The sequence below is a fragment of the Falco biarmicus genome, chromosome 4 (genome assembly GCF_023638135.1).
Source record: "Falco biarmicus isolate bFalBia1 chromosome 4, bFalBia1.pri, whole genome shotgun sequence".
Classification (NCBI taxonomy): domain Eukaryota; kingdom Metazoa; phylum Chordata; class Aves; order Falconiformes; family Falconidae; genus Falco; species Falco biarmicus.
This window is the reverse complement of record NC_079291.1, coordinates 13,898,248-13,925,489: the sequence shown is the minus strand read 5'-3', so window position 1 is coordinate 13,925,489 and position 27,242 is coordinate 13,898,248. Positions and strand designations below refer to the sequence as shown.

The 27,242-nt window shown below is 39.3% G+C and overlaps 1 protein-coding gene across 4 annotated transcripts in view; it reads right to left on the bottom strand.

Moving 5' to 3' along the window:
- TMEM108 (transmembrane protein 108) overlaps nt 1-27,242 on the bottom strand; it is a 167,513-nt gene that overhangs the window by 80,736 nt on the left and 59,535 nt on the right. For 3 of the 4 annotated variants that reach the window (XM_056336144.1, XM_056336145.1, XM_056336146.1), the window contains one exon: nt 5,931-6,012. In XM_056336144.1, the coding sequence (XP_056192119.1) occupies nt 5,931-5,970 (40 nt within the window). In that variant the 5' untranslated portion in view covers nt 5,971-6,012. Of the gene's footprint in view, nt 1-3,549; nt 3,638-5,930; nt 6,013-27,242 lie in introns of those variants that run through there. The other variant, XM_056336143.1, reaches the window with a different exon arrangement.

Below are 27,242 nucleotides of genomic sequence, written 5' to 3'. Positions count from 1 at the left end.
AGAACATAACCAGATTATCAAATGATATATGCAAAGGCACAAACTGCTTGCTTGCCAATAGAAAGAGCAAATATAATAATGTAACTGTCTGTTGGCTTTTCATCCCAAATTCAGAGTCAAGGACTTAAACCATGACCTGAAATTCTACAGCCCCAGGCCTGTTCCACATCTTTCTGTGTTTCAGCAAATCTGCAAGAACAGTGGAGAAGCTTCCACAATATATTAGTTGTTTGGGAGGGTTGCTGTGTCCTGAATTTGTACCTGCTCCTGGCAGAACAAGGCAAAAAATCCCCTCTCCAATAGATGTACCTCAAACTCTTCAGTAAGCTTATCCAATTTGTGAAACACTGCCAAACTGTTATGTCTTTGAAGGCAAGAATGTTCAGGGAACCAGCAAATTTAAAATAAATATTGCAAACTATTCATGGGAACAATCTCAGGTTTAGAATGACAAGAGCTATCTGATTCACAGAGTGGTGCTTATCCAGAGGGCAAGCAGGAACAAGTTCTCTTGTGTGAGTGCAGTTGAAATCTCACTAAAGCGCACATCAAGGACTCTGGAGCCTACATCTGGTAAGTAAATGCATATTCAATTTCATTTCTTTATAAGGTGCATCAGTTTGCTTCTAAAGCTGTCTTTAAAAAGGTCTGTTTTCCAAGAAGGGACCGCAAAATGGAAGGCTGCAGCTTCTTTCAAGGCACAAGGTTTTTGCTGAGAAACTGAAGCAACAACTTTTAATTGAATTCTGGGAAAAGCAAGCGTTGATGCACTGCTTGCTGCAAGCTGCCTGATGGGCAGTCTGTTACCAAGCCACGTGACTTGCAAATACAAATGCTCCAGCCCAGTGAGTATCCCAAAAAGCTTTGTACATGAAACACTGCATATCCAGAGGCTGTTTACCTTTCTAATTTTTAAGCAAACCAGTTGGAATCTGTTGCTGGATAACCACTCCCTGCTGCTCTCTTTACTGAAGCCAACACCTACCAGCCTAACAGAGGACAACAAAAACATTGTTTTCTTTTCTCTCTGTGAATGATAGGAAAAGACTCTCTGCTGATCTGTATCAGGTGATCCCCAGTACCTTTAAGCATACGTCAGCTGTACATTTCTATCGCATGGATTAATTATACATGGCTCATGCAAACCGAGAGCCCTCTATCAAAGCAAGCAGGCTCATTTGCACTAAGGACACAGTACCTAGTGGTCACAGGATCAGAGTGTTTCATGGGAGCTTTTGAAATCACCTAGATGACCTCTGTCTCCCCAGACAGATGTGGTTTTTTTTCCATTCAGTGCTTCAGTGGCAGACTAAAACCTTCCTTACTAGCCTGCTGTTCTAATGTTTCAAAGTCCTAACCTTCTAAAGCGTTTTTGCCTGATGTCTAATGGCAAGCTACCTGCTCTATAAATCCATTTCTTCATGTCTTATCTACTGCTATGGGCAGAGAACAGGTTATTCCTCTGCTTCTGGCAGTAGTCTTTTTTGCAGTTACTATGCCTCCCTCACTTGCTATAAACAAGCCACGTATAGTTGTATAAATGAGCCATCGGTGCATACCATCTTACTACCACACGTAATTATTCACAGACAGTACTTGACAGTAGAAATGGGACTTGGTGGGTTCCTATTACAGGCAATAGGCATTAAGAGACAATGCTGCTCAGCACCTTTCAGAAGGCACTGCGAATTGGATCTTCTCTAAAAATGGAATTTGACAAACTCGCATTGCTCATCAAATATTTATGTAAAGACACATGAGCCTCTGGACTTGCTTCCATCTCAAATGAAGCACTGGTGTGGGCTAACCCTTTCTACAGGATGAACTTCACCGCAAGAGACTTAAAGTCAGTCAGGCTGGCAGTTAAAACTGAGGAAGGCTAGCTGCACCCACAGCAAGGGGATACTGACAGCCTGTGTTATAAGGCACAGCCACTCACTGCCATTTTTGCTCAGTTTGCTACACAGAACGGTGCAAGACTGTACATAGGAGACTCTTCCTATTGATATTACTGGGCATTGAGCCAGACTTGAAGACAGAAGGGTGATGCTTAGGAATGCACTAAGTGACAATGGCATGAAGAAACACTCAGACTGATGTTTATAAACAGGTCTCATACAGACTCTGGTGCTGTGAGCAAACAGAAAATAGTAGTCCTTCCATTTTCCAGGAAAACAAGTGTCTGAAGAAAGTCTTGTATACACCTTGTACACCAAGGGCTTCACTAGTTACCTTTCTCCACTTTTTTCTCAGTTTATATGCAACCTGGAAGCCCTTGGTTAAAAGTGCATGCATGGTAAATTATAATGTGCATGTTTTATTACAGAAAATGCAGACATATTGTGGCTCATGCTGTAGGGCTTAAATCATCACATTAGGTCTTTATAAAAAATGGAGATCACTCAGCCTCACGGGAAAGGCATTTGCATCTTCATCATTACAGAGGCAACAAACTTAATCCATAAAGATGTGCCTAGAACAAATGGCAGCAAATTGTGGACACATGTTTTGCTTTAATTGGTCCTCATCAACTCAACCTAGATAGTGACTTCAAAGAGCTCTTACCAAGAAACCTCTTCCACATTTTTTATTTTAATCTTTTTATGTTTTTTTTAAACGTCTTAGAGATTTCAGATTAAATAGAATCTTTAGGATACAGTTTGAAAGCACTGCTTCTTCACAGTTACACCACATGTTCAACTACTTATAAGTTACGAGTGACTAGAGGTAAAGTAGCATCGCCCAGCGCCCCTGTCCTGGGCCAAGTGTAGCACTGCAATTTTTTACAGTGCCTACCCCTCTTGACAACTGGGATCAGATCCAAGCCAGCTACAACCATATTCAAAAGAGCAGCTGCTGCTAGTGCCATTTTCACATGCTATTCTTGATCAGCATAAATGGATGGAATATGCTCTTTTTGGAAAGCACAGCAGAAGGACATGGATGGCAACAGACTGGTTACATAACTCACCTAAAATTCACAACAAAAAAGACATACGCTTCATGTAAAACCTTATTTAGATATGGGCCTGACTTAAAAATACAGCTAACAAACACCATTAGTCTGTACATCACAAAAATATCTATGTAAGTCTTTTCCTCCAGCCCCAAAGCTAAGCAGTTGTGATGAAAACAAGGGCCCCACTGTCTCAAGACACTGCACAGACACAGCTGAACACAGCACAAATGAACAGAGGTCGAAATGAACACAGAGAAAAGTTTAGCCACTATTGGCCCAGCGGAACAGCTGGAACTCAACCAAGATGTGACAAGCCTCATAGCAACACATCAGTTTGGGATAAAACTGCTTCCTCCTACATTTCTTAGCCACAGGCATGCTCACACAAGCACAACAGCTTTGTGTCTCCAGCTGATCACTGTTTCTACAAAAAACCCCAACACTTTGTTCAAGCCATCCTAGTTTTTGACTCACAAGAGTACATACATAGGGCACCTCTCCCTATAGCCCAAAGCCTCAATTAATCATTAATAACACAGCAGGAAAGAGGAAGATGCTGCCACATCAGAGGCGCAGCACCATGGACCCACTTGTTACAGTTGCAGATGAGGAAGGCAGGCAGGCAGGCAGATGACATCGGTGAATCAGCCCAAAGCAGAACATCTTTTGACACTTTCTCTGAAGGTCTGTTTTTCCTTCTCTGTATAGTAGTAGCAACCTTCCTTCTTTTGTGCAAATGAAACAAATAAGACCATGCTGCAGGCCCTTCTTATAGCATAAAGAATAGTTACAGGAAATACATTAATTTCCTCTTCCTTGGTTGTAGAATGTACTCTCTGGTTATCATTTTTAGCATTGTGGTGCAACTACAGAAAAAGGGAGCTCAGTAACACCTACAGCATATCTAAAGGAAAACTGATTTAATAGGAATTAAGTAACTTGGTGGATCTTACCACAGGCTTTTTACAAACCAGCCAACCAACCAGCCAGTGAAAAAACTCATTCCAGCTGCCCAAAATATCTCTTCTATAACTATAGCTGTTGCATTTGTTAATGATAACTACATTTAGTACACATTTTTGCTGCATTCAGAGAAATAAAACAGTTTGCCAGTAGAAATAGTATGTTCAAATTCCATCCTTTCAAATTGTATCATGGAGTTCATAATAGTGTTGCCTATTCATACTATATATATAAATACACACATACATATATATATAGTTTGGTCACTCTTTCCATCTTCGTTGTCAGTGTTCACCTATTTGCTTCCTAGATCTCCAACATATTACCCTGAAAAACACAGTTTCAAGGAGCAGGGATAGCAATGGGGAATGCTGCCAAGCAGGGAAGCATGGTACTAATAAAAAAAAAAAAATTGCAGAAAGACCCAACACTGTAATAGGTTGGATGTAGAGTATACATTCCTTTTTTTCCCCTACCACGCTGGTAGAAATGTATTCATACAGTTTAGTTTCATATTTTCATTACAGTGAACCTAATGTTGGTCCAGCAACCAAGATAATTTTACAATTAAGTTACAATTCAATGTTCAGAAGCACATCAAAATGTGACAAAGTATTCTGGGCCCTTAGCTATTGTAACACTACCACTGCCTCCACTGCTGTCGGTGGGTTTCTGGTTACAGCCCTCCTTGAGTAGCTCTTCCCCCCCTTGCACTTCAGCCAGCCACCCAACCTCTGGGAGCCAAAGGTATGCTGCTGGGCAGGTTGTCTAGGCACATCTGGCCTAGCTTTATGCTCATGAAAGCAAAATTATCTTGGGTGCACCTTCAGAGTCTCCCCTCGGATGTCATGAAGACACAGCTGAGTTTATCCTATGTCATAGGAGAAGCTGTAGATAAGAATAGGAACACTAGCCAATCTAGCAAAGCAAAAGAGATCTCTCACTCTGCACCCTGAAGGCAATGAATAAAGGAAAGATATTCACTAGTTTTCGGTAACAGTACATAAAATATTTGTTAGACTTAATTTTCACACGTGCTAATAAAAGTAATAGTCCTTGCATTGCTCACTGCACGTATACTACCATGATTTTCTGGTTTCTGTCTTGCTTGGACCAAAATAAGACAAATCCAGACAAAACTGTCTATAGAAATATGTATCTCAAAGTCAGAAATTCTGCTGAATTGAATAGAAAACATTAAAAAAATTTTTAGATTCTTACTCTAAGTTAGCAATTTCCTTTGTAAAACATATGACAACGAGTGATTACACTTACGTTTTGCCTATGCTTATTTTATTTTAGCTCTAAAATGTTGAAGTTGTTGCTTGTGATGTTGACACTGAAAACGGTCAGTCTACAGAAATGCCCTAACAGTGTCAATACTATTTTAAAGCTAAAGCCTCCCCTTACTCCCATGAACAGGGGAGGCAGCTCCCATCTACATAGCCTAAATTTCACCTGAATCTTTCTGCTGGACTTTCATATTGGAGGGACTCTTCTGAAAGCCAAAACTTAAGAGAAGAGAAACTAGTCATCTCAGGAAGTGAAACAGAATTTAGGTCTGACTCTGGAGCTCCCTTCCCTCACCCACAGATGTTTTATTGAGAAACCGCTACCACATGTGCCAAGTGGGATGGACCTCTATTGTCCACTGAGAACTAGACAAAACCATGATTACACAAAAACGTTGCATTATTTCTTCCAACCACCGTACTGTTTCTAACATCTCATTTTTTAAGGGTGATCACAGTTGCAAGGCACAGCAAATCATGTTTATTTTCGTATGAAACCACAGAATCGCTGATGCTTCAACTAATTTTTTTAAATACACCTCCAAATACCTCAGTTAATAAGGTAATTTAACTTCCATATGGTTCCTTCAGGTATCTAAAACAAGGCACATGGTTAAGTACCTCTCTGAATTGTGCCCTGCATAAACATTACTATATTATATGAGGATTTTAATAGTTCCTTTTATATATATATATAAATATTAATATTTACTTACTAAACAGTTGGCAATAGAGGACCTGTAAGCTTCTCTTCATGGTATCATGTGGTCCTGCTGGTCTGCCAGTTTATTCATGATTCTGTCAGGAAAACCAAGACAAGAAGAAAATTATGTATTGCAAAATATATGTTCTATCATTACACCTGTTGATTACAAAGTAAGATGAAGCTTCACAGGAAAATCGTATTAACTAGCAATAGGAAATTGCCTAACTGCGCTTCGCTAGTGCTAGCCATGCTGACCAACAGCTCGGCAGCGAAGGGCAGAGCTGTGGCCAAAGAAAAGTAAAAAGTCTCAAGAGTATACAAAAGACATGCACAGAGAATTACTTTCACATTGTGTCGCAGCACTCTCCAAACTAGCCAGCTGCAACAAGGTCTTTTTACCATCTCATACCAACATACTCTTCATGCCAGTCCCTCTGCTGCCTTCTCCGAGTCTCTCCTCATCCAGGGCATGCATTCTTACTCTCTTCTCTCTGCTTCTTCCTCCTCTCTCTTCCTCCGCTGCTCTCTCTTCACTGGCTGCCCAACCACTTAACAGAACCAGCCACAGCTGTACCTTATCTAGACCCACGGCCCCTGAAGCCAGCCCACAGCTGTATATTATCAGTGTTAATTAACCCAGCTTCATTCCTCTACAATGTTGTGCCTAGGACTTTATAAAATCAATCTCACAAGAATCTTTTTAGTTTGAAGAAAGGGTCCTCACTGCAGAAGCAAACGTGAGATGTGGACACTGCTAGACAGCTCTGCTGGGCACACCGAGCTGGCGTCTCCTCCCCACATCTCACCTTTTCACATCCCTCAAGAAGTACAACAGGAATAAAGTCCACCTTCCTTTCCCAATCAAAACTTCAGTGGTGCTGAAGGGGGAAGATCCCAAACTGTGCTGAAATGATAGCACAGAGGGCATTTTTGTCTGAATTGTCTGAAGCAATTTTTAGCTTCATGTTAGCCAACTGTTGTAGCTCACATCACCTCCTGACCTACCCCATCAGCTACCAGGGCTGCAGCCAGAGCAGTGGCAACTGGAAAAGCTTCTCTATGTCCTTGGAAACTTTTTTCTCCTAAACTGTATCATCTCGGTGTAGGAGGGAATCTCATAATTCTTGTAACTACTGTCTGAAAATGGCATGTGGCGAAAATATCTGACTACCACATCTCCCCGCTTTTGCCCACTTGGGGAGCAACTAACAACATTTTATGTGTCCTCATGTCACCAAAATCGTATTTTCAAATACATGTCACATATTTTTCACCTCAGTTAAAAAAATATTATGAAAAAATAAATCCCAATCATGCGGACATTAATTATTCATATTGTGAGGAAAATAAATGCATAAATCGGAAGCAAAAAGCAAATGTAGTCCCAAAGCACTGTCATGAGTAATGTCTCACTGAGTACCCAAAGATAACACAACATTTAAGTTCTTCATTCCATAAAAAAGCATTTGCTAAACATTCATAACCAACTTTGAAAGACAGGACACAGATCATCCTCCTAAAATGCTTCATGTCAATATTAAATAGCATGTAGTGTCCTCTAGTTTTCACTTCAACGTAATTTCATCTTCTGAACCCTCAGGATATTTCTGAGTTGTTTTAACATGCCCCCATATTAATCTTTAAGCTTATTTAAAATGCAATCTTGAAGGTATAAGATAAACAAGTTAAACCAATTAGTAACACCTTTGAACTGAATAAATGCGGAAGAGTTTGTGAAAACAGAACTATGTTCGACTCTTATGTGAAGCCTCAAAAGGATTGTGACTTTCCTTGCCTATGCTCTGCAATAAAAACTTTCTTGGGTTTTGTTATGTTATTAGATACAGAAATTTATGTATGCAAAACCCATGTTTTTTGATCCTCCCATGCTTCCCTTTCCATTTAAAACTGGACCTTAAAAACATGAAAAACTTGTGGAAATGTCAGTATTTGCAAGGTGTTTTCCCCTAAATGGAAAGCAATCACCAATGAATTAATTTACTATTTTTTAGTCAAAATCAGAATTTGACTCAGGCCATGGTTTGATCACGAAAACTTGCTGAGGGACTCCTGTTCACCCCTTTCTCCTTGAGGTTTACCAAACAACAGCGCAGTAAAAGCTCAGTCTTTATGCATAAATAGACATCATATAGTCTATTATAGCAGTTTTCAAAGATTCATATACAGAAAGCCTATGTTTAGCATCCATTCAGATATTAATAAATATATATGCAGGAAAGGACAAGAATGAGATAAGCCACTGACAATGTAGATTCCATATCCCCACGGACTCTGCTTGTAAGTTTGTGTCAAAACAGGTTTTACAAGCACTGGCCCATATGAAGTCATAAAAATACATTGGAAAAAAGGGAGAATCTGAAATTGCAACCCTAAATTCACATTATTTGCTTTGTGTAATTTGAACTGTGCTTCACAACTGCGATGTGATACAGTTTGTGGCTATGAACTACAATTCTTTCATATTTCTCTTCAATCTCCAAGTTAATGCTACCCATAATGTATAAAGGTATTTGCTTATAAATTCTGGTATTGTGGTTAAAATAAATAGTATGGGTTTGTGTATATATTTATTTATACAGGACTCTTAGGGTAATTTACCCTGTGCTAAGAAACAGGAACCAATGTGCATATGGGGAAGGAAACAAAGATTAGCACTGGAAAACTTTCACTATGTTTTTTCTGTTGCCCTCAATTAGATTTACCTTTTTGACTACAGGGCTATAAAATTATACTCAGAAAACTCAGTGAAGATACATAAATCAAATGTTGCCATGAGTTTACAACCTCTCAATTTCTTCAAAGTCCTTGGTATGACTTGGGGTTAACAGAACAGAATAGTGTATTTCAGCTGGGCAGGCCCTACTTCAATCATCTACTCCAACGGATTTAAATTTAAACACGGGTGGAAAATACTGCAATCAAACTTTCCATAATTTTTAATACCTTATTTCTTGTGTACAGGAAATGCATGCAAACCAAGGATTTATTTTACAGATATTGTAAGGCAAGAGACATTTTATGAGATTTATTTGTATACCCTTGGAAGCCAAATCACACCAACAATGGTTTTCCAAAGACAGAGACTGATTGCAACAACTATCAATGCTGCACGAAGTTCAGGCAGATGAACCAGCCCATTAAGTGCCTGAATCAAAAAGACCTGATATAAGAACAAAGGAACCACTGCTGCACCTGCCCAGATGAAAGCTCCAGTAAGCCCACTACCCTGTCCTTAACATTAGCTGCTAGCAGGATTGTAGGGAAATAACATGTGAAACAACATAATCTTTACACCCTAGCATAGCTTGCTCTATTTCCAGCAACCCTGAGCTGAATAAAGCATCTGAGCTGCCATGTTTTTTAACTTGACAATAATTATCCCTCACTTATCTCCTCTGTGTCATACACAATTTTAATCTTTCATTAGATCATTTAGAATGTCTTTTCCAAGCTGAGGAGTTCTTGTCTTTTTGTTTCTTTCATACAGAAGACATACCCTATGTTTGATAATCATCATGTCTTAAGATGTACATATCCCTTCCAGTTTGGATCTGAGAAGCAGGGAACAGAATTGCATGCAGCCATGAAAATTTGGGTGTGTATTGGATTTTCACACTGGACAGCGACGTTTCCTGTTTCTTCTCTATTCCATTCCCAATTCTGCCTTATGATTCTCTTTTCCCTTGTGACTGCTGCTGAGCTTTACTCCTCTGTTTTATAGAGCTGCCTGCTACAAATCCATGAGTGGCAATAACTCATCTGGATTCCATCCTCAGATACGCAGAGTGAGGACTGGTTTTCGCCTGTGTATGTGCCTTTGCAATTATCAGCACTGAATTTCATCTGCCATTTTACCACCCCATCCCTTACTACCATGACATTTCTGAGATCGCAATGAAGACCTGAATTATTATATAACAAACACACACCTGTTGTATATAACAGCTTCTGAACTTGCTACAGTTTCAACACTAATACTAATTTCAGCAGCTTCCAAACACAGTTCAATCACGGAAAATCTGTATCTCTAACAAGAGAAAGCAAAGGTTCATGGCCAGGCATTTGAAAAGCTGCAGAAGAAACTCCCTTTCTGATCACCAACCCATGTCCAGCCATCACACCATCTCATGGCCATGCGGGCACACTGGATTCAAAAGGTCTTTTCCTGAAAGTACCTGTTTTCTGTAGTCTTTAGCTTATGAAAACATTTTTCAGGTCTTCTGTGATAAACACATTTATTTTTCACAAGCAAGGAAGGTTACATATTGAGTGGCTGGTAGCTTAGAGTGCTCCAGTTCACCAACCCATGTTTTCTTAGGTATTTGAGCCTGTAGTTTTAGTCACCAATAGATTAGCAGAGTAGTGCGCATGTAGATGGAAAATGCAGACACACAGCCAGTTCCTGACCTTGGGCAGATGAATGTAAAACCAGAGTATCACCACCTCAAATGCACAAACTGTCACTTACTTACACAGCGGTGGGAAAAAAAAAAAAAAAAAAAAAAAAAAGAAGAGTGAGCAGAAACAGAAATGGTCCTGGAAAAAAGTGTGTTAAACTTTAATAATCCAAAATCTAATCTGAGTACCTAGGGTTTGTACCCACTTTATCATCACTTTATTCTTTAACACTTTCCTGAGTCTTCTCAGGTATACGCTTCTCCAAAGTATTAATTTTAAAATATACTGTACTTTAATGTTTGAGAAGCGTTTCTGAGTATTTGAGGGAATTATGTTAAAAATACACCAGATCTTTGATTAAGATTTTTTGTTTGGTTGGGTTTTTTTTTTTTGGTTTTTTTTTTTTTAAGGATTCTTAACCTTAGTTTCCTAGATTCATAGTTAGGTCTCCAAGTAAATGGGCATATTCCCAATTACTCTGAACAACCACTGTTTCTCCTTTGAAAACTAGGAAATAAAGGCCCAAATGATGGCTTTGGTGTTTTTTTTCTATATTGCAATTCACATTGGTGTACCTACTGATGTATTTTGAAACAATGTAATAAAGCTAGTGCAAGTTTGTACTCAAATCCAATTTTAATTTAGAAAGACCCATCTTCAGCAGTTAAATTGGTAGAAATTTGTATCCATAAAAGGTGTCATATGCCTAGCCTCAGAGACCTGTGTTTGAAAACAGCAGCTAATCATTCAGTGTCTGAAAGGGACTTACTTATTTTGCCCTTTTTAGTGCACAATATTTCAAGTATAGTTTATCTTATGCAGGATGAGGAATACATGTATGAAATCCCTACGGACATCTAGCAATATTGTCTTTCACAGTAAGTGATACCCTCAACATCACAACTAAATTAAAGAGGACAATCAAGACAATGATGAATAGAAGATGAAAGAGTCCAAAAGAACTGACAGCTCCCAGTCATTCATTATGCCCGACAGGGAAAAAATACCAACGGTGCCTTAAATTAAAGAAGAAATGGAGCAGAACAGAAGGTGAGCATTGGGCAAAGCTAACAGTCAATGGAGACTCCTTTTTCTTTGTGAGTCTGTCAAACACAAACCTGAAGACTGAAATAAAGAAGCTGAAAAATCAGTAATGGAAAGAGGAGACAGGTAAAAGACATGCCACTTCCATCCCACGAAGAATATGAACTTTATTATGTTATTTCTGACTGCCTTCTTTCCTCTTGTGGATTATTCTGAGAAGAAGAAAAAGCTACATCACTGACAGTTCCACTGTATTACTCCTGGTTCTGCAGAAAATGAAGGAGAAAAAGATGACACACTCAGAAGTTCTTCCATCTCCAATCACTGTTGAATCCCCAGTCAAGGAAACTGGTCGTTTTAGTATCATACTATCCTGTGATGTTCAATGAATGCCTTACAGAGATAGCAACAGCAGAGGCTCCTCACTCAGAGAGTTATGACTCCCTCCAGGAGTTACTCACCCAGTGTAAATTCCACCACCAAGGTCTTCACCCATTGCTTCCTATACTTAAGTGGTTATTCAAGTGTGCCTCATAAAATGAAGCAGGTGTACTCTTCTTGACTACAAAGGGCTAAAGTGCAACTTTGTGTTATCAAGTTTGCATGGTTTGTTTCTTAATTCAGTGGCCCAGTTCCACAATCCAGCTGTTATTTTGCAAAATTTATATCCCAAAAAGCTTCAGTTAATCATCCAAAAAGATGATTAACTTACAGCAATAAGATTCCTCCAAACAAGAATTCTGTGTTCATGTTTAACTTGTGCCACATTGTCTGCTGTGATTTATTTCCCACTGCTTGAAACATGCAAACCATCACTACCATCTTTCTTCATAACATCCTGAGTGCAGCACATTTTATATTTATGTTCTCTTTATACATAGATCTTTTGTAGCACTCTTTGGAATGGTTTATTCTTTGCAGATTTAAGAAAGAACAATTCTCATCTGCTTCCACAATCATCCTCAAAAGTGTACACCCTTCGCTTTCCTAAGGTCTCCAAAGAGAGGGTCTACCCTCAGGATATCATAGCTGAACAGAATCAGTCTTGCTGGCATGTAGACCTGTCATACATACATAAGGAATAGTCAGGTAGGAGCTGAACTAGATACTACCGTGCTTTTCTGCATATACAAGACTTACATCCTATGTAACTGGACTTAGAAACACAGAATCTCATAGCATCCAGAAAAACCCCCAGCAGCCCCAAAGCCTCTCCTCTCTTCATTCAGATGCAGAGCATCCCCACTGGACTGGCTGTGGTTGTTCTTGTATTGGTGTTTGAATCCATACCTTCCCACTACCACAGAGATAAACACACCCTGCTAACATCATAGTATGAATTATTACATTCCCACAGGCCTCAGCCCCACTGTAATAGTGTCTCCATGAACACTCCTACGCTAGATGATCACTTAAAGGCTACTGTCATTACTGTAGTGAGTGGAGGACACAGTCAGCTAACTCATTCCTCATCTTCTTTTATTCACAAATTGAACCTGAGACATGTTGATGAAAGGGAGACGGAGGAAAGGTCTACACTCTTGGGATTCACTGTCATAGATGGGCTTGAAGAACCTCATGTCCAGGTGAAGAACGTAGTCTGAAAAGGTCAGGTAACACCGCTGTTGCCTTTGGTTGTCTAATGCCTTGGTGTCTGTGGCAATCTTATGAAGGATCACTGAAAGGGTAGGGAAAACGGAGAGGAAAAATACCAGGGTGTAAATAAAAGGTCATTTCACATGAGACTTCCTTGCTTTGATGTGTGCGTGCCCTCCAGCAAATTTGAGCCCCATGACCTTTTTGGAAAAGCTATGACAGACAGTTTTACCATCTTGGCTGACCATAACAGAAGTCCCAGAGATGGAGATCGGAACAACTATAAAGCACTAGGCTATTGAATGTCCTTCACACTCCATCGATAGTACAAGGGACTTTATTTCCTAATATTGTTCCTAATTATCTACCGTTAGCAAATACTTTTGAAGGCAGCTCCAGTGGGACAGAAGTCTGAACATCAATTGTTCTGGTTTGTTCTTGTTCCCACAGGTACACAGACAAGACTCTGTGTGTGCATCTGTCTGTCCAGTTGTAGAAAAAGAAAAAGCTTCTCCTTTTCAGCATTCACCTCTGTGGAGCTCCAAGAAGCTAAATTCTCCATAAGTCTCAAACTGACTTAGCAGCTGTAGCGATAACTAGATTTTGGTCATTAATACACATTAGGGGTGGCGAGAAGACGCTCGTGTGCATTTTAAAACTTTTATATGGTTGAATTTTGATGCAGTAGCATTTATGTAATAGAAGCTCCTTTGCTGCTTCTCCTACACCATTACTCAAGATGCACTGCTTATTAGTTACATATTATTTAGTTGCAATTACACCACATGTAAAAACACTTCTTCACTTTTGCCAATTATTCACATATGAATTAATGATCCCATTACTGTCATCAAGTTATACAAAGCTGAAAGAAGTCCCACAAGTCAGTGTCTACAGTCTAACACTGGATTGTGACACTAGTCTTTTTAAGGCACTATAGAATGCCATTGCTCTTACTTTACAAAAGATCTATTGCCACAAAAGGTCTGGTGGGTATTTATTTGCCTTCCGTAGCTTAAAAAGGATTTTTTTTTTCTAATCATAGTACCAGGGTGCTGTTTTCCAGGTGGAAGAAGTGACTTCTGCCACCTGAATAACTTTAAAATCTGTATTATCTAACAGTAATAAGAGATACAGCACACATACCTGAGCCATTCAAACCTCTTTCAGGAAATCTCACATACAACTATGTGCTTTGTAAATTTACTTCAACTGGAAAACTAATAATAATATATTAAGGTCTAGCTACATAAATATTTCCACTGCAGTTCTTTCTTTTCAGTTACTAATGGTCATTTGAAACTTATCTTTGATGATGAAATTTTACTGCGCAGCTTGAAACACGCTATTTTTGCTAACTGTTTGAAGAAAAAGAGTCCAACTTCTCTGAGTTAGGAGGAGGATCATCTCTCACATTACAATATAAAAAACCAACAACAATAAAAGTTAAACAACTGGGTCAAGAAAGTTGTATAGAAATAGACCTTAGGGAAAATACATTTCACTGTTCTCTGGAAAAGGACTTTTTTTTTTTTTTTAAACACAACAACAACAACAAAGTGAAATATGATAGATTTAAGACTAAGCTGTGTAATTTTTCAAAATTTTCTTTATGGGTCTTATGGGAGCCAAAGCAAAGAAAATCTTTTCATATTGTATCAAGTTCATGATGAAAATTCCACATGCTGTGCTATGCCCAGGAAACATTCAGCAGTTTAAACTGTCTTCTCTTTCACAGGAAAACTTTATAACCACTGGAAGCACTTCTGCTAAAAGACTTTCTTGACACACAAGACTATGCTAGTTAAGATATCTCTATGACTTCTGGGAAAAAAACAGAAAATACAGCTTGTTCTTCCTTGTCAGTCACAGCAGGGAATGGATGTAGAAATATGCTCCATTTCCACATCACATTTGTGATGGTGTCTTTTCCCTGGAGGATCTCCCATGGCATCCCATCTGCCTCAGAGTATGCACCTTTGGACCATGTGGAGGGACAGCATCCATGCTGATGTTAACATGTGATTTACTCAGCTGAAGTCCCTCTGTAGACAGCAGGTAGATTGACTCCTCTGAAGCCTGATGCCTGTGACGGGTATCTCTCTTGGAAGGAGAAGACCCATTCCCTATGTGGGGCCACCTCACTCCATTGAGTTTGAGAGGGCTGAAGGTCCACCATCGATTTGAGCTTGTAACACTGAAAATGGGGATTCCAACATATGTACAAAGGAAGCCCACACAGTGTTTTCTCCAGCTACAGGGATCTCAAGGTTTATGGGGTTAACTTCTCTGCAGCTGCATTAAACTGTTCCTTTGTTCCTATTGTGTAGGATACACAATAAAAAATAAAAATGTAAAGAACAGGCAAGCAAATATCTCTGCCTGCACTATAATAAACACTGGAGAGTCGGAAAAAGGTGTACCTTTGTGAAGCAGCTGAAATAATGCTTTTCACATTATTCAGCTTGATTAAATGTAAATATTGCAAGTAGAGAAGAAAAAAGGGTGCAAAAGAGAAGGTACTATTTTCCCTCTCTTATAATATGGTACTGTATTCCTAAGGTTGACTGGGTCAAATTTTGAAGCATTTGAAAGCATCAGCTATAAACAAAGAGGAGTATGCATGCTCTGCATGTCTGAAATCTAGGCCAAAATAAGTTTCATAAAGATGCTTGAGTATTTCAAAAATACAAGTAAATGCCATTGAACCACTGAAAACACTGTTACACTGACTCTAGAGGACTTCGAAGAAAATCTGTAGTAGAGATAGAAGCATCTCAATATAATATTTTAACTGCAAGATTATCTTCTCTTTAGTAAACACCACAATCACCCAGCTAAAGAAATAACTCCTAATAAACCATCACAAAGGAGGCTCAATACTGTGCATCACCATTATCTGATTTACAGTGAACTAAAGATGTGAGCTAAGGAAGGAAAATGCCTGTAATTGCTTAGACAAAAATCTCACAAAATGGTTTTTGGCTTTGAAAACTTTTAACTGTAAAGAAGGCTCATTTTACTGACTTTCCTCAAGAGACTTTCAAGATTAAAAAGATAAGGGGATATAGAAGAAGAAAAAGGTCAAGATAGAATAATTAAGTTTTGGCCCATCTCAAGGGGAATTTCAACTGACCTCATGTAAGATAAGTGCAGAAGAGCCCAGCCCATAATCTATACATTCTGCTTTGTCTCTCAACTCCCTGGCTAGTTTACATCTGTAAAACACAGTGGAAATAATTGCCAGTGAAGGATAGCAACACAGTGCTCTGACTCCACCAGATGCTGAATCCAGTCCACAAACACAGACTTTGAAAACCAAAGATAGGTGAGGAAAAAGAGCTTTGAATCCGGTCACAGTGCCCCACCAGCATATTTTGGTTGCGGCCCATTCTATTGTACCAAACAAGATGACATAACCAAGGAGAACAGAAACAGCTCAGCTGCCAAAAAAATTAAACAAAAAGCAATGCATTTATTATTGCAATTTTGAATTGCACACATATGTTTATGTATGCATACAGCAGATGACGACTACGTTTTCTGCTTGTCTTTCCTTATTTCCATATTAATACTAGCATGCCACTCCCAGTGACAAAAGGAAAAAAAAAAGAAGGAAAAAAATTAAACATATATGGCATTTTCACTTTCTCTTTTCAGTGAAAAGAAAATAAAACTAAAATTCCTATCTAAATATATATTTAAGAATATTTCCGTGTCAGTTTTGGATGGAGTGTTTTGAACCAGATCTTAATCATAACATGTAAGTATAGCATAAGGATCTAATTTTACAATGACAGGTAATAATAGACATATATAAGTACCTAAGATTGAAAGAAACATTTTATTATAGCTGAAAAAAATCATGGTAGGAAAACATAACCACTTTTTGAATTCTTAACCATTCAGTCTCAATGGTGCATTAATATATTTAATAGTAATCCACACTGTTGGTTTTTTTAACAGCATAAATTCCTAACAAAAACAACATGGTCTATAATGATATTTTATTAACAATATCAGTATAGTAAACAAACAGAAAAGGTTGTTTGTTTTTTTTATGATCTCCTCAGGTGCCTTGCCGGATCCTCTTGCTCCCACGACAGGATGTTAGTTCTGGGCCAATCCCAACTGAACTGTTTGCTGGTTTCCTTTGAACAACTCATTTAGAGCACACATTCATCTTAGAATAAAATACATCACTTCAAAGACTAAGTCTGTCTGAAGTAGCTTCTATGAAATTATAACAACTCATACTCTAAGAATAGACACATCTTTGGCAGATTTGGATGTATGGATGCATAAATGCATGTAGACAATCCTACACCACAAAAAGTAAGATGATGTCTTGACCTACGTCTCCCTGGTTAAACCTCCTTTTAATAGAGCCCTTTACTACCTCTCTTATAATCAGACATTCAATATGGTAAGACAAGAAGGGAGATAAAGTGAGCTCTGAAATATGACTGCTCTGCTTTGGAGGGCTGATCAACATACACTGAAAAGTAGAAGAGTACACTTGCTTAGACTTGACATTTCATCTGAGAGTTTATTATGTCTGTGTCTAGTTCAAGGGACTTATCCCCAGCTTTCAGCCCCAGGGTTTGATGTCAAAGGAAGAAGTGGGCTCAGAAAGAATAGGGGACTACCAGCCAGTCACCCCAGTCATAAATAGCAATCCCTTTTACAGATGATTGTTTTGCACACCATTTTGACACAGCATGTGGGAATAAAATGAAAATTTTACATTGTATCAAACAGAAATATATCCTCACAAAAATTCAGGTTTGGAGGTAGGTGGCAGGAAATAAGCTCTTGGTAATTTCAAAATTATTCATTCTTGTCCATACAAGGTTAGTGTAGTGCAAACACTGCATTTCATTTGAAAATGTATGTAGTCCTGCCTGATTCAATAGCAAGAGTTTCCATGAAAATTAAATGTCAGAGCAGTGCAGCTTATTGGTTTTACTCAATGTAAACTCACTTTTTATGCAACTCTGAATAATAATGGCCTGCTCTGTGTCAACGTGATGTCAACAACTTCAGGCTTTGGAGGAGGGGACGGAAGGCAAGGGAAGGAGAGACGGGTACGTGCAGTGCTAACCTGGCGCTATCCGAGATACAGCTCTAGTGACAGGTCTGTAGCTTTAGAGAGGATTTAGCACAATGATCATTGCATGTCTGATTTTCTTCCCTTTTGCTTTGTGCAGCCAGCAAGACTGCTACTGGCTAAACAGCTCATCTTCCCCCCTTCAAAGGCTTCAAACACTGGCATATATAGAGGTGCAAGTTAGCCACAGGGAAATACATATGAAAGAATATGAAAAATCCCAAACAGCAGTATCTGAAAACACGTCAAGCTACCAAGTAAGATTACACTCAGATGCACAATTTGTTCTAATAGGTTAGTTAAAACTCCCATTTACTGCCCAGAAATACGAAGTTCTTCCTCAAGCAAAACCCACTGACGCTGATGGGAGCCTTGCTTCAGTACAGACCCCAGCACCTGGCTCAGAATTTGTAAAGCAGTGCAAGCAAAGGCCACTGTTCCAAGAAGGCTGTTCTGTTAGGCTTTGTTTTGGTTTGGTGGTTTTTGTTTGTTTGTTTGTTTGTTTTTCTGAAAGAGGTAAGAAACAGCACAAGCAGGAAAAGAATAGGAATCTCTGAGACTGCATGTTTGATAGGTGGATTTAATAAATAAACTTCTTACTGAATAATTCACCTCAGCTAAAATGCAATGAGGATAGTTTCCAGTATGTCAGATATTCTTTTCCTGCATTGCAACTAAGATGGGCTAAACCATGTTCTGAGCTGCTGAGTGCAAATCCAGAGTATTCCCAGTGACTCTGTCACAGCACAATGTGATTGAGTATGAAAATGAACTCATGAAAGAAAAAGGGCAAGAATGGCCTTGTGTAAAGTACGGAACCGCACTGCAGAGGATCTGGGGGATGCTAGATCCCTCTCAAAAAAACCTGCAGCTTCTCTCTTGCTTTAGGGGCCCCTTCTCCTGAGTGCTAAGACTGCCACAACAGAGTTACAGGAGATGGGGATCAATAAACTGCAATGAGAGCTCTTTTGGTGCATCTATCCCTGCAGTGCCAAAGTCTCCACTGGCTATAGTCTGTACATACTGTGACAACCCAAATAATAAACTCGCTTCAGTTTTTTTGTCTACTATCCAGCCTCATTCAATGTAACAGCAGGGACTGTCCACACACGTCCAGCGAGTCAAGGTCACATCAAGAAGGAACCTGCTGTTTGCTGCATCTCTGCCTCATCACTGATAGCACTGGACAGCCCGATGAGAATGAGGTAAGGGCTTAGAGAACTACCATGGCTGTGCCTAGGGCAGCTGAAAGCTGCCCTGGGGAACTGGATTATCTCTCTGCCTAATGCCAAGGAAGTCACAAAACCCAAACTCTGCACAGGCAGTCATTAATTCCATCTTGTTTGCTTAGAGCAGAGCGCAAAACACCTGCGCTCTGATCTGTGGAAGCAAGGAACAATTCCAACTGTGACTGACTTGGCAAAAGCCGACTCCAGAACAAAGAAAGGGTGATCAAACACTATTTCTGGAAAATCGGGGCACAAACATCTGAAGCTGGGCATCTAAATTGAATATACCTTCTTGAAATTATGCTTCTGTCCTCATTTTCCCTGATGTATAATATCATTTCACCTTATTGTGAAGATAAATTCATTAACATTTGTGAAGTACTCAGATGCCACAATAATGAGAGACGCAGAAGTGCTCCCCAGGAAATTAATAACTCTGGCCTCAAAGCTGGATCTGAATGATGTACAGTTACAGGAGGAAGGGGTGACCTAATGAACTACTAAGATAAAATAAAATACTGATTATTCTGAACAGTGTTGACTCAAATCTCTATTTAAAAGAGATTTGCTTTGTACCCTTAACAGGCTTTTAAGTGTGACTTACATAGTTTAAAAAACACAAGCCACAACAGAAAAATGAGAAAAGAAGACCCTAACTCAGAAATTGTTTCACACAGCCCTACCACCACCCACAAAATTCTACAGAGAACTGGAGCCTTTAGGTCCTCAGCCCTGACTTGTAACACTTGAGCTAACACTTGACCTTGCCTTACTACTAGTCTGGTCTCTTCTGTCAGAACCCTGTCCATCTCTCTCCTGTGTACTGCCTTCATCCCTTCTTAAATGTCCCACCCATCCCTCTGCAGTTCCCCTCTGCTCCTACTCTCTGTGTCACCACTTCATTCCACATATTCATATGGGACAATACCCCATGCCTGGTCCTTTCTTTCTTAATCATTTCAATACCCAGATCAACCACCTAGACCATGGTCACAACATTCATATACCTGGTCTGCAGCACACTGCCTACTAACAAAATCCTAGGAGAGCTGAGCTGTAAAACTTTAAGAAACATACACGGATAAGAATTTTTTAGACCAGAATGTAGTCTAATCTGGCAGATCTCCACTAAAATGCAGGAGTCTTTAACCTTGACTCCCACTATAGAAATCCCACTTAGTTTTTGCCCTGCATCTTCCTCTCTCCCTGATAAATTTCAGTTTCCTGATCTGTGACATGGAAGTCCCACAAAATAATAGAAGGTGCTGAAACTTCATAAAACATGATACCCCCTCTGTTGTGGGGATTTTTTTCAGAGACTGAACTACTTCTACTAACATGAAAAAACTGCAGGCTGAAATTGGAATGGAGATCTCCTGGGTTGGAAAATTTCACCTTGAATGGTAAGAGAACAGTTTTACTGAGTGAGGCATCAGACAACTTTTACCAGATTCAAGGTCAACTGAGTCCTTGTCTGTACTGTTCTGCACTCAAGACGACTCTGACCCACCAAATCACATAAGGAACTTAAATTGTTTGAAGGAAGCAATCAAACCATCAGGAAGGGGAAGTCCTGTAGATACACATCTCATTCTTCATATATTTCCCTCCAAATTAGGCAAGCAAAACTTCTGTCTGGTTTTTGCTGGACTATATACTTATAGGTGTGTTGTGATTTACAGAATTTATCACTGCAGAGGTCTTCAATTTCATTCATATTGGAAGACATGAATGCAAATCTTTAACTGAAAAATATTTAAAGAAATTACCTGAAATAACAGAATACTTTTGCAAGAAATGCATTAATTCTTTGCAAACTGAATTAAGTCTTTTACTAGCATCTAATTGAAGGAAATATTAATAAATTATTTTAATTTGAAAAAAACATGTTAGCAGCTTTGAAACAGAAAGCTGTATAATGGCATCTTTAACATTAAGATGTCATTGTAAAAATGAATGTATATAATGAACTCAGAAAAATAGAAATATAAGTGTCTGATCCTTTCCTTGTTCCTGTACATCTGCATTGGAGTTTGCCTATTGTTATTCAACTAGCTAATCATCATCTTTTGTGTGGTGTGACTGTGTTTTTACTCAGAGAGGCTAATCTGTGAAGACATCTGTTATTCAGTAGATAATAGGCCATTTTAAGTCTCAAAGCCCTGCAAGGCATTTCTGAAGAAGTAGATACATCTGTTCCCACCAGGTAGGACTACAATTGAGCACGCTGTGACACAGCAGAACAAAACTCTTTTACTGCTATTCACCAAAATGCTCAATGAACATGGAACGATGCAAACAAAGAGCAATTCTGGTGTAGTTTGTTAGGGCTGGGAGGGAGACTGACTTTATGTAATTAACATTTTCTTGAGAAAACAGAACATCTCACACCACAGAACAGCGGGATTTGTCACAATGATCACAACCACTGGATCTATAAACCAGGTGCAGCCACAAAAAGCAGTGGTCTACTGAATTTGATATTCTGTTGTTGGTAAAGGTCAACATTAGACATTTTGAGGGCAATGCAAATGCTTGATTATTCACTTGGAAAGAAAATCATGTGCTGTTGCTCACTAATGACGTATCCATATGAACCAGTTCTCTGCATTCCACTGAAAATATACTAGCTCTGCATCATCCATGAATCAACTGCAGCTCTGAATAACCCTTCCTATGAATATGGGAAGAAACAGGACATATCTTTATCTTCAGGCTGCCTAAGCAACCTAGCACACAGTAGCTGCATTCTGCAAGCTTCCATTCCTTATATCTTCACTACTCTGTCTGTCTTTCCCATTGTGCTACGAATGCAGATAAGATCAATATATTCAGATTTATCTTACCTAGGCTTTATGACACTTCTACTGACAAATGACTGCTCCTAAAGCAGGCTGGCCCTGTACACAGTACTCTGTATATGCCAGTAGTAGGACAATGTGTATATGTGAAATTACAGTATGTACAGCTTCCTTGTACTTAAGACTTTGGAATGGCACTAGGCAAACACTGCAAATTCAAGGAGTTTATGTAATTTCTTACTCCAGTTTCACCTACTCATGCATTTTGGAGAATCATTGTCCAAACATGAGTTAACGTTTTTTGGCTTGTTTTTTTACTGCCTCAGCTCACAGGCTTAGAATATTGCAGAGAAAGCAGAGTTGACACAGTGCTGCCCCATTCTCTGTTTAGTCAATTGTAGAAATGCAAAACTGAAAAGTGACATATGAAGTCAACACTTTCTGCTGGTACATACAACAGAGTGTTGTTCAGTAAGACCAGCTAGACATGTTTCTATCCCTGAACATTATTATTTTTTTTTTATGTTTCAGACATTTGCCCACTCCTGTTGGATTAGAAAATGGCCTTTCAACTCTTATCTCAGAAAAATAAGGCTCAACCCTGTAGTTTGGTGGTTAAGGTAGTTATCCACAACCATCACTCTGCTGAGTACCCTAATACAAGACTTCTCTTACTGCCCTGCTACAGTTATTTTTCCATTTTGTATAAATAATTAAGACATTAAAAACATCAAAGGCATGAACCTGAGGCTCCTGTTTGTAATGTGAGTGCCCTGTCCACTAAGTGTCAGGGTCAGTTTCTCTGTCTCTGGCTACGAACACTGAACTATTTGAGGAAGAACAGCTATAGCAGGACAAACTGAGAGACACAGACTGATGCTGTAGCCTGCTAGCTTGTAATTTAGGTAATCAGAATAAACTGACATGCATAGCTTTAAAACTCAGGTAGCTATTTCCTCGTTCTATTTCTTGACTGAGACATCTAACCACCAACAGCCTGAGATCTCTGGACAACATTAAACCAACCTACTCCCTGTTACAAATGTATGCACATTTTGTCAGATACTAAGCACAGGCCCATGGATGCAAAGTAGCTGAGGCAACTTTGCATTTTTCTTTTGTGTTGATAATACTTTGACTACAGCAAGAGTCAAGAAAGACTACAGCTGCCGTGCAGCTGCCTCCAAAACCTCCACATGTGATGGGATGATTCCAGTCAATGCCGCAGTACGCTCTCAACTTGCATATATGCCAAAATCCTGAATCCATGTGCAGTCCCAGTTTCACAATGTTAAGGGCAGGGTTTCAAACAGCTGAAGGGCTTGGGAATGACAGAAAACTGTTGCTCCTAGATATCATCTACATATAAAGAAGTATCTCCCCAAGGAGCCAACAGCTTGCAGTTCCAGACAAACACTCCAAATATCTGTGTTACATATACACAGCCTTTTCAGATAAGGGCAAACATATTTTGCTGAAAATGGAAGCTGGCTGAAGGCAAAAGCCACACAATGTGGTGGTATGCTCCAGGGAATGAACCCGACCTCCTGACAGAGCTTATTGGATCAAGTATAGCTAAGACAGCTACAGGGCTTCCCATTCAAGGCTGTGTTTTTGTGGCAGTCAGGAGCAAAGTGAACTCAGACTGGTCTGCAAAACTCCATCAAAGGACAAGTAATAGGCAGGAAACCCAAATCCTGGTAAGAGATTTCTCTGTAAAATACAAAGTAATAGCTCTGTGTGAAAAACAGACAGACCCTGGAAGAAATTAATTATACAGTTATGGCATAAAATGCTGTACAGATGAAGAAGGAAACACTGGAAATGAACTAACAACAAAAAGGATTAACAGCAACATCACACACAAGTTTTCCAGCAACACTGCAAAATGCTGGTTTACAGTTTTGACCTCATTAGTGGCTATTAAACTGCAAAATGCTGGTTTACAGTTTTGACCTCATTAGTGGCTATTCCTCTCTACCAATGCAGGACCCACGCACATTGATCTTGCTTTGCAAGGCTCCATGGTGTCTGGAGGAATTATTCTTCAGCTTAACCGTAGACTTCAGGCAAGGCTCATCCTCCCTTTTTTTAGCCATATACAAATCGGGAATCTCATGTAAGCTGATTGCATAAGCTCCTTTTAAATCAATGCAAATAAGAGAGGGTGTCCTGGGTGATAACTGAGCTTGTCTTAACAAAGTTGGGATGAAACCCTGTCTTAAAATAGGATGGCTCACTAGCCACAGGTAGCTATCTCCCCTCACTGATGACATGGAAAGCCTAGGAGCCTTGCTCCGAGGGAACAGGCCTTTTTTAGAGAACAAAGACTGTGAAATCAATTTCAGCCTAACCGGTTAGTCCAAAATCAGATCTGGGAACTTGAGTGGGGTCAGAAATCAAACAAAGGCTTCCAGAGTTCCTGACTAGTGCCTTAGCTTAAAACATGTTTCTTTTCCAAGTGGGTGTTGCAGTAGAACATACAGATGAGATTCTTCCCCATAATATGTCTAGAGCAACTGCATATAAAATATGCTATTCAGTCCACAACACAGAATTGCTAAATAGATGCTAGGACTGAAGTAAGTTCAGCAATAAAGCTGATCAAATTGCTGGAGAAATTATCTATAAGGAACAATTTTAATTGACAGTGGGTAAATGCTATAAAGACAACATGAAGTATAGAGATGGTAGAAAGAGGAAGAATCAAGACAAATTAAGAAAGGCAACATATAGATAAAATATCAGAAAGGATTTCACGGTACCCAGATACATTCTGTTATGGAACAGTCTTCCAAGACAGGTCGGGTGAGTAGAGCAGCACATTATAAGACAGACAGCCAAAACACCTGGAAATATATTGCCAGACAGAATAGTTTCACAGGATTTTGGTGCTTGAATAGCTCACGTCTCTCTCTAGCTTCCATGCTTCTATTTTAACACAACCAGTTCAGTTTTGCACTTGCTTTTCAGTCCACAAGAGATACTATAATGAAATCTGGAGACACTGCTTGAAACTGCAAGCACTGATCAATTAGCATTTCTCACCATACAATTTATTACCTTTCTTCGTAATGCCCTTAAGTGCCACGCTGATTCACTACACTGTTCTACTTAATTATCTCCAGTGCTTTATTTGAGAAGTGATACTATTCTTAGCTGTTTCTTTATTGGTAGTATTGCATTCAGAGGGATCATCCCATCATCAGTTTCAAAGCTACAGCAGCAAGTCCAGACCTGTAGTTTAGAAACAAGGGATACATTTCAAGTATTTTGGGAAGAAGATACTACTGTAAATTACAGAAAGCAAATTCCAAGATTAGGTTACACCAACAGGTCTGAGAAAAAAAAAAAAAAAGCAAGCTGCCAGCTCCTCTCTGGAAGGCACTAAGATTATTCTGCGAGTGAGAGAAGACAACATTCATATATATAAGAAATTAATTTTTGCTCGGACTCTAACTCAACTATAACACCCTGCAAGGAGGCTTTCAGCTATCTCACCCAGGAGCACAGGAACGTGCTGGTTGGCACAGGTGAGGACATGGTGATAGCCAGCTGTGAATGCATTGAGATTGTAAATCAAAAGATAGTCACTAAGTAGCAGAGATTACAGAGTGCAGTATTGGAATAAAAAACACTTAGCTTTTAAAATGGAACTCAGAGGGTCTGTCAAAAGGTCATTGATACAGCAGTTGAGACAGAAGGGGACTGGATTCCACGTCTGTTTCTCCATTCATGGAAAGGCTGCTTTGTTAAGGACAAGCCAAGTAACAACGACCTATGCTTTTGATACTTGTGCTCCTACATAATAGCACTTCACAGTACGTGTGAAATGTAAGTAGAAAACTACCTGAATTAAAAGTGGGAGAGAAAGATACCTGAAATCTAAAGAGCAGACTCAAGTACCTAACTTCTATTAATAAAAGCAATCTGTACATTCTATAAGACAGATTCCTGCAATCCAAACCCACCGCTAACAATAGCATTACTCTTAAAAAACCTAACCAGTACTGAACTAAGAGTCTTAGTCCAGGGGTAATGGTTGAATAACATCCCTAGCACATATATTGTTCATGCTTAAAAGACATTTGCCAAAAGGTTACAAAACATTTCTGCACATAATAAGAAAGGCCTGTTGTAACTTGGATGCATGGTACCTGCTGGCCACTGAACAAAATTTGCTTGTTTACTACTGGATATTGCATAAGAAAGGGTAGTCAAGGTAATGGGATAGGTGTTCATTTAGGAGAGAGAACACATTAGGTAGCTAACAACAAAACAGCTTTGAAAGAAAATCTGGTTTTCTCTCAGAATTCATGGCAAATACAATACCATTTCTTAAATTATTCCTCATTTCCACATTCTTTATTTTTTGCACCAATTGCTGCTCCTACCTCTAACAGGAAAGTGTCAGTGTCAAAAATGAGAGACATGGTATAACTGCAAATAAAAGTTAATTACTGTGGAAATTCAACTCCAGTGCTTTAATTAAAGCCTGACAAATGTATCATGGACCCCAGGCACCAGCGTGGAGCACACCCATTAGAGAGATTACTCCTTTTTCTATGGCCTCCCATGCCAACACAAAGGAAATATCAATCATGCCAGAAAATGGCTTTTCCAAATCAAAGATGCTGGAAATTATTCTATTACCTTTCTCGTAGATAATTTTCAGAGTTGCTGAGAGGGATTTTTATGCAAGAAAGCAGCATGTTAGTGTAAATTTTTGCTTAATTGCTAGGTTAAAGTTAAATTGCAGCTTTTCTTTTAGGAAAAATGGCAGCTGGTGAGCCCCTTCTACAAACCTACATTTCCTCTGTAACTTTATGATATGTAAATAGGTATGCATGAGACAAACAGCTTCAAAATGACATGTGATGAAAAGAAGCAGAGGACACTGAGATGCTTGAAGCAATCTTCTCATGGGGAAAACTGCAGTGGACTCCATCTAGAACTCTTCAACAAGCCCATGTGCATTTTTGCTGCCCTCCAAAATCAGCCTGCTGAGAATAAGTATTTCCCAGAGCAGTCTCGGATGAGTCACCCACACAATGCAGACAGTATCACTTTCTCTTTTGGGCTCTAACCCTCCCAGCCAATTGATGCCAGGGCACTGCTAAGAG